The 9,158-nt window shown below is 31.6% G+C and overlaps 1 protein-coding gene across 2 annotated transcripts; it reads right to left on the bottom strand.

The window, feature by feature from the left end:
• Positions 1 to 256: 256 nt before the first annotated feature.
• Positions 257 to 7,952, bottom strand: LOC109598944 (WD repeat-containing protein 37). Of its 2 annotated transcripts, none has more exons than XM_020014847.2 (8): positions 7,835 to 7,952; positions 7,490 to 7,735; positions 7,035 to 7,142; positions 6,790 to 6,978; positions 5,237 to 5,409; positions 4,125 to 4,368; positions 3,933 to 4,071; positions 257 to 1,414 (listed from the first exon to the last, which is right to left on the bottom strand). In XM_020014847.2, exons 2-8 carry the CDS (start codon positions 7,713 to 7,715, stop codon positions 1,045 to 1,047), a joined length of 1,449 nt encoding a protein of 482 aa, XP_019870406.1. In that variant the 5' UTR covers positions 7,716 to 7,735; positions 7,835 to 7,952; the 3' UTR covers positions 257 to 1,044. The 2 variants fall into 2 exon arrangements, with proteins under 2 accessions (XP_019870406.1, XP_049817063.1); XM_049961106.1 differs by having other exon boundaries at positions 7,911 to 7,951.
• Positions 7,953 to 9,158: the final 1,206 nt, after the last annotated feature.

Raw genomic sequence — 9,158 nt, 5'->3', positions numbered from 1 at the left:
ATTGGTATGTATCCCGTTATACCTTTTATTGTATTAAAACTGCTTTAAATTTTTGATATTTTAATAACAATACAAAAATTAAATATGAAATATTTCTATTCTAAAGGCAATCAAAGAATATATTCGGTTAAATTTCCCTTTAAAGCAATTTTATTTTCAGTTAGTAACAATCACAATAAAACGACATACATAAAAAATAATAATTACATGGAAAAGCTAAAAAATTGAAACGAAAATATAAATAAAAGAACATAAGTACAAACTGTATTTATATTTAATTGAGTTTTAAATGCCTACAAAAAATATTCACCATAAAAATGGCACTAAAATAAACAATAATTCGTCAAATATTGACATTTTTCATCACTTCAAATTTTATCAACGTAGAAACTACTCGTGTTTTACGTGTGACTAGAAAATATATTAACAAGTGCAATGAAATTTTTAAATATTAATTACATGTTAATTTGCAGAAAACATCACAATTATAATATATTATTTATTTATTAAGCTAAGTAATAGAGATAAAACTTTCAATAAATTCAGAAAATATGATAAATTTTTAGTTTTACAATTACAGTTTACAGTATTATCAGGAATTGATCATTTGGCAACATTGGCCCATAATTAACTCTTGCATTACAACTCTAATAAATGAGAATAGTTCATTATATTTTATACTTAAATTAAAAATTCCAACCTATATTAAAAACAATTGTATCAGAAAAACACTATCTTTGTTTCAGCAGTAATCTGCAAGTAATCCATGCCACCGAAGCCGACCCTATAATATTGATTTAATTTACCATTTCTAAAGTAATCTGAAATAATTCTATAAATCCTTATTAGAAAATGCTTTTTATAAAAAAACAAAACCAACAAAGCTATAGTATAGAATCTATATATTATAGACAGTAATACTTTAAATACAAAACTTTTTACGGATTCATTTAGACAAACAAAGTGAAAAAAATCACGAACGTTAATTTGACCCTGACTGGTGCCAACCAATCAATTGACCCCACCTCATTAAACCAAAAAATCTCAGTCCTTCATTGAACACGCCGACCAACCAAATACTCTCCTGTCGAAACCACACGTGAACAAATTGACTGAATTTACTGGATCTTCTACCCATGCGCAGCACGCCACCATGCGATTGTGTCCAAGCCGATTCGATCGAGGGAGGCGTGCAAGTCGCTGTCCACTCAAGTCGAATAAGCGAACGTGGCGATTGTCGTGTGGTATGGCCACTACACCGTTGGATGATACAGACAGGCGATTGACGGCTGAGTCAACGCGAATTGTTGAAGCAGGCGAACGCATGTTTCGTAAGTCCCATACCTTGACTGAGCGGTCATCCGAGCCGGACACCACCTTATCTTCGCGTGTAAAAACGGCTGATGTTACGCTTCTAAAAATATCATAATATGGTTAATATTTAATTGACCTTTTGTAATGTATTGTATTAAGTAACGGAATAATAATTTACGTTTTTGATTCATGATTTATTTGAATAAATTATATTATTTTAAAATTTTTATATTTAACTAAACATTTGAGAGCTTTTTAAACTATTGTATTTAACATTTTTTTGCAAATTTACTTCATTACGAGGATACCGTTGTAATGAATATTCTGGTTTTGTCGGTTTAAAACAGGCAAATGCATTAAAGATGAACACGTCAACTCCCGAAACCTGTACCAGCTAAGAAATTTAGCAAAATTTCTTCCAATATGTTTAGAAAGCATACTCATTAAACTGTAATGAACCAATCATTAGAAAGGGACTTTATGCAATGAATTTCATCCATTGCAATGCAAAAGATCCTTTTTTATAGTTGGTTACGACTCTCGTCATTCTAGAAAATATGTTAGGTTGGTAAAATTGATGAAAGTATACCCGAGAAAGATTTTAATGACTGTACGTACAGTGATCAACACAATTTTACATATTGACTACCTACTAAAAGATCAAACGATCAACGCAACTGCTTACAAATTATTCATAAAAAACTTACTCAAAGGATTTGGTTAATAAATAGAAAAGACGATCTTCTTCTTCATAACGACGAGCAGACGACTGCTGTGTCGGTCAAGGCAAAATATTTACGTTTTGTTCTTCAATCTGCGATCACCTTATACTTATTTCGTGAGTCCTTATCATATTGAAAAACAACGCGTAGTAACACCATTTCGTTAATATTTATAAAGCAGTGGTCCAAGGTCTTCGAATCTTTTTGAACTACCACTTTTCGTTTAGTTTCATGATATTTCACTGATCTGTTCTTCAGTATACTTCACCCCGTTAAGGAAATGACATGCTTTGCGCTTGACCAAGCTGAGAAATGTTAAAATCATCTCCTCCGACGAAGAACATTTTCTCCTTGAGGAGCAGATGTAAGCAAGCAACGATTTGTACATCGGAAAACCGACACGTGGTCGTTGAGCAGCCAATGCATCATGAACCAGTGACTGTCTGGTGCGGATTATGAGCTGGCTGCATCATTTGCCCCTTTTTTTTCGAATCTGGGGAAACGGTCACCGGAAACCGGTATGATAACCACCTTTTTTGGAAGGCAAATTGCTGGACTGAATATGATCCATCTCTGGTTCCAACAAGATGAGGTGATATGCCACACTAGCCTCGAAACTATTGACTTATAGCTGTCAGTTCGAAAATGCAGAGGTGAATTAACCACCAAAGAGCTGCCGTTCAGGAATGCTGTTATGACAGCGAATGAACAACGATTGATGAACTTAAAGTCAACACCCAAAATGACATTGCTGAGATAAAGCCGCAGACGTTGAAAGAAGTGCTGAAAAATTGGGTCCATAGAATGCACTATTGCAGTGCCAGCCGTGACTGCCATTTGACTGTAGTGTAAGATCATGATATTTTATCTAGGAGTTTGAATTTAAAACGGTTTCTCGCGATGACCCATTGTTTATTTTAAGCGGTTCATACGACTTTATTTCATAAAATGGACAAACACCGCAGAGAAGCAACCCCATACCATAACGAATTCTTCACCATGTTTTATGGTGGATAAAGCAAACTTTTTATTCAGTCTATCCCCCATGAGACATATAAAATAAAAAAACATCACTTTTAAACAAGTTGAACTTGGACTCGACACTAAACACTACAGTTTTGTAGTGGTTTCTTTGTAGATCTGTGTCCAAACAAACCAGTATCCACCAATCTTCTTAAAGTTTATACTAAACTGACATTAAGCCTCTCTTCTCACGATTGGCGTACATTGTATAAAAGTTATTTTAAATATAGTTAGTTAAACGTTATAACGTAAATTACTTTTTCCGAAACCTAATAAAACAATACATGCAAAGAAGTCTATTAAGATGCAAATACGTTACATAAAAAATTACTGCTCAAAAGATAGTTACAAACAACACTATGCATACCATAAAAAATATTTTCTACATATTTATTCAAGTAAATTAGGTCCTCTATTGAATTTAACATTATTTGAATGAGAACATTTAAATTTCATATTATTAAATCTATGACAGACTTTTTAACAATAAAAAATACATTTTTGTAACGAATTAAATGATGGTGTAAAGTGTCAAAAGTAACTGAGAACATTAAATAGAAACTTAATACATTAGTTCCCACAATCAGATTAGTGCTTGTTAAAATGCATTTAAAAGTGTTTAACTGAGTAGTGTCATTAGTGAACATAGTCTTATTGGAAATTAAACATTTTCATGATTAATTGATCAAAAGTAAATTCATCAGAAAATATAATTTTTAACTCCTTGTGTTTGGTAGTTTTTGGTATGTAAGTGAAGTTATTTATTGTCTACCTTTTGAACTATTATTCATTATTCAAATAGAGCAAATAAAAGTTATGGATGTGTTTGGATCTTTAATGGACCACACTGTATACGAAAAAATATAAACTTACTCGGTGTGTCCTTGAAAAACGGAGACCAAAGGCGAAATCTCTCTGAAGTCCCACAAACGGAAAGTTGTGTCCCGCGAAGCGGTTACTGCTAATTTCTGCGAAGGATGGGCCGCTGTGTACGTCAATTCTTGATCATGACCTTGGAAAAACATAATAATAAGATTATAAATTTCGTAAAATGCGATATTTTACCTGTAAAAGTGGTCAAGATCCTGCCAGTTTCGACATCGTGCATGAGAGCCGATCTATCCCAAGAAGCAGTGATTACTTGTTCCGCCCCCGACAACCAATCGGCAGCAGAAACTGCCCCTGTATGACCGCCCAGTTCAATAAATGGAGTTCGAAGTGACGAAACTTTCTGTTGATTTAAATCAGACAATCTATCCGTGTCTGGTTCCTCTCCACATTCTAATTCTTCTTCTGAAGAGTGACCCTTCTGAAAATAAAACATATCTTTTTGTTTTAACTTGATTCTATATTCATTCAGTTTTTTGAAAGTTTTTTTTTTAATATTTAGAGACCGTAGAATACCCATTTGTTGTAAATGTTCTTATTGTCTTAACCGAGTGTAAAGATGAGGAATAAAAAGTAATAGTTTTTTACTTTAGTTTAGTATCAATGGATGCCCAATATCAGTGAGAGACTCGTAAAATAAAAACGTTCAGTGATATGAATAATCATACAACTCAGTACTTCTTTCTAAATCATAGAAGATGGTCTTCATTTACAACCTAATATACTCAGTTTAGTCTAGTTTCGAATATTTCCTGGAATGCCGATAAGGTTTAAGCTGTTTAATGTTAGATAATACCTAATACAATTCATTCTCAGAAGTATAGTAATTATCAATTGCATTATATTTTGTACCTAGAATTTTCAAGGTACATATACTATAATTTCTTGACAGAAGTACAATACAATTGAAACAATGTGCAGAATAGAGAGGTTCGGTGAACTGTTAGTTGAAGTTATTCAAGAAGTTACTTGCAAATCAGCCCAAAAGAACGACCTCAGTTTTAAGGTCGAACTGGAACACATAACCGACGTTGAGAATATTTACAAAAAGTATCGCAATAACTGGCCACCATCCAACCTATCTATGGAAGATTACGAAAATAAATTCTTCGCCAAAATCAAAAATCTAATCGACTCAACGATAGCAAAAAATAACAAGCACAGAATGACCGCCGTGGCCCTCAGTTGCCAGAAGAAGTTCAGATACTACGTTGACGGCCAAAAAAGGGCCATGGTGAAAGCAATAAAAATTTATAATGAAGCTATCAATTACAGGGAGTAGTACTTACTGGTAAATCCCAGTTAAGAGCGGCTTGCCAAATGTGTGCGGTATTGTCTCCACTTCCGGTGAGCACTAGATCTTTACTGGGATGAAATCGAATCGAATTCACCGATCCTGAGTGGCCCTGGTACTGAAGTAAACACCTCGTACTGTCCACACTCCAAATGCAAGCATTGTGATCTAAAATTAATTAATTAATTATTTTTGTAATATAAGTTGTTGTTATTATTTATTATTTCTAAAATAAAATATTTAAATTACTCTGTGCATTAATTGAAAAATTAGCCCTGACCTATTGTACATGAAGAAAATAAATAAAAATGTCCAATAGTAAAGTAAGTAAATAGTATAAGACTTTACGATCACGATAATCCCAAGCCCCGCCTGATATTCCTAGTTAATCCTGTCAGAATAGTTGCTTCCTTTATTAATAACATAAATTGGACCATAAGATAAATCTTGTGAGGGACTAACAGATGTCTGTTTCCCCTCTCTCCCTAGCAAATAAACGTAATAAATTTAATAATTTAACACAATGAGTAGTTTTTAATTAAGTTTAACCATAAAAACATAAATAAAACTCGCTATAAAAATGTGCCTGTTCCGATATTGATTATTTTATAAAACGTAAAAATCAATAAGAATAATAAAACTTACGGTTCTGTCACCTGTCGAATAAAACGTGAAACATGGCCCAAATAACGCTTAAAACATAATACATATGTCCACCAAATACGAAGAAAAACAAAAGATATAACAAATCGAATAAAAACATGATCACTCTCGTATTTTCATTATTCACTGAATAGTCCTTCAAGGGATCTACGCATTCTACTGTTTACGATAATTACTATTACGGCTAAATTAAATGTCGCAAGACCTTGGACCCGGATATAACAATAAAAAACTGCAGTCGATCCATCGATTTAATAATTAAACATCAAAAAATATACAATGTCTCCACTTCCCTAGTAACCTTCGATTACGAAGGAAATTAGAATAGTAAGTATTCGTCAGTGACAAACAAGGACACATCCATATAATAACAGATAATTATAAGATTCTACCTGGACTCGGAATTTGATACCGTAAAATATAAGACGCATTTCACCAATAAATTAGAGGTATTTGGACTTTCCCATCGAAAAAATATTTATAAATTGAAACAAATTAAAACACAGCACGTCAGATATTCCGCATGGGTCGATACTTCTGTAATATTTTATATCCGACCTTGTAAGCATATTAAAAATTAAAAGAGGAAATTGGGAAAAACAGGACAGTTGAAGCACAAACCTTTATCAAATTAACACACTATAGGCGGGCAGCAAAATAGTCCAAACTAAGTTGTTGAATGATAACAAAAAATAAGAGATAATTCTTTCAGTTCCGTATGTAAACCAATAGAGTAAAATTATCTCACCCCGCTTTTAAAGTACGTATATTCAAAAAGGTAAAAATTACCCGACCCACTAACAATCAACAGTTCTCGAGACGGGTATTTTTACCCGACCCGCTTATAGTGTGTTAATAATAAATTCAATAAAAAAAGGTACTTACCAGCAGATGCGGTTCCGATGACGGGAACTCCAGGTCTCGCCACAGAAACCTCCCACACACCATCCTTGTGCCCACTGTACTCCTTCAATAAAGCGCAATTGAAATTCGGGGTCTTAAAGCTTGAAACTATTTTACTTGTCTGTGCTTTCAATTTGTGGGCAGTCTTGGATTTTTGCGACGAGGAACTTACTGAAATTTAGCAAAATTGTGAAAACAATGTATGATGTTTATGAAAATTTACTTACATTTTTTACTTAATACTTTTGAAAAATTATTTTCAAAATCCACACAGTCTGGTTTATCGAAGGGATCCCTATCTATCTTTTCTTTCAATATGTCTATTTTATCATGCACTGAAAAATATATTAATGTAATGTACTTAATGAGACAACAACATTATGGAAATTAAAAACAACAAGAAATATTTGAAGAGCAGGTTGTTGGGTATTAATAAACTCCCACTTATATATATATATATATATATATTACATAATTCATCTTTTTATTATAATATTCATAAGTAACAGAATAATTAAGTGTTAAGTGTGTCAACTGCTGCAGTATTCTAATTTAGTGTTTAATAATAATTTTATATAATTTTTATTGTTTTTCTATTTTTATTTTTTAAATTAACTTGAAAATAACAAATATTTAAATCATAATGTAGGTCAGAAATCTGGACTAAAACTTTTCAACTTACAGTTCTGATTTTCCTGATATAATAAATCAAATTCCTTTTCAATTTGCTTGAACAGAGTGTATAATTTGATCTTGTACGTGGGACTGATTGTTTCATTTTCTAAATCGGACCTGAACCCTGTGAAATAGTCAGTGTCTATGATGCCACTTTGAGGACGGATCATTGAGCCACGCTTCTTTTCCTTCTGTTGGTGCTTGCTGCTCGGCGTGTTCTGATTGACTGACATCGCAGGAAGGTCTTAGTTACCTTAAAATTGAACTTCGTTAATTATTCATGTTGGTCGAGTCGATAGTTTTGCGTGTTTTAATTGAATGTTTTACGTCCTCTTGGTCAATGCAAGCGTACCTGATTGAATATAAGTAAGGCTTATAAATTTTGACTGTGAAAATGTAAAATTAAAGAGATATTTTTATAAACAAACCTAACATGTTTACAAATGATTTGACATTTCTGGCAATATAACTGTCAAGTGACTTGACAGATGATTCAAGGATTGCGTTTGAAACTTTCACGGATAGATGGCGTAAGAAATTTTGTTTCTTTTAAAAAAGCATCCAGGTATTTTTTGAAGAATGTCTGATAAATCTTTTGAAATTGAATAATAATAATAATAATAATTATTATTACTTACTTGGGTCCCCCCTCAACAAAATTTACCTTTCATTTTTGAGTTTGGCTGTGTACTTTAATTTTTTTTAAAAATGTACCCTTCAACTTTAATTTCCGGACATTTGGAGGTTAAATTTATTAATAAAATTATTATTATTGTTATTATTACTATTTATATTAGGTACTAGATAATCAATTAATTAATTTGACAATTTATCGACCATTCAAGTATAACTTTTTTTGGGCTAGAAGTCTGTAAGAAAAAGTCTTTGTCATCTCATTATTTTGCTAATTTATTTTTAGATTCTTAAGGAGAAATTAATTAAATATTACTTTTACAAATATAGAATATATCTATAAGATTTATATACAATACAATTATTTTAAAATTTAAATATAAAATTAATTTTACAATTGTACAGACGTAAATTACTCACTACTTTGTGACGTATAAATTATTTAAATAAATTATGTACTATTGATACGAAATTTTTCACTGTAAAACCAATTATTACTATTACTACTGTTACTTTAAACGCACATATTAATATAATTTGGTTGTCCAAAGAAATAGTACATTCAAATATTGTTTTGTGGCAATATTTAATAATACGCTTAATAATAATTTATTTTTAGTAAGAATTATATTATTTTATTGAATAAATCACATTCAGTACAAAGAAATAACCATTGCATTCCAGAGAAAAGTGAAATAGTAATTAACATGAAAAATCAAGGTATAAATATTACATTGCTAAAAATTTAAGATGCTTCCGAAAAATGATTTACAAGGCTATTCACAACTATGAAAAAAGAAACACACTCATTTGAAAATACAAAAAAAACTTCTTTTATAAACAAACAAATACTTTCTTGTTTTCTGGGCAAATAAAACATGAATTGTGTTATTCACTATTAGTGTGTCTGGTAGAATAATCAGACGTCGACTGAATGAACAAAATTTGCAACGATATATTTTAAAAAAATAGCTGTTGGTATCAAAAAAGAAAATTCGAACGAGATTAGTTTGTACACTGTTACATTAATTATCCTCCAGAAT

The sequence above is a fragment of the Aethina tumida genome, chromosome 1 (assembly GCF_024364675.1).
Source record: "Aethina tumida isolate Nest 87 chromosome 1, icAetTumi1.1, whole genome shotgun sequence".
NCBI lineage: Eukaryota > Metazoa > Arthropoda > Insecta > Coleoptera > Nitidulidae > Aethina > Aethina tumida.
Note: the sequence above shows the minus strand (reverse complement) of the source record. Positions and strands in the feature narration are given on the sequence as shown.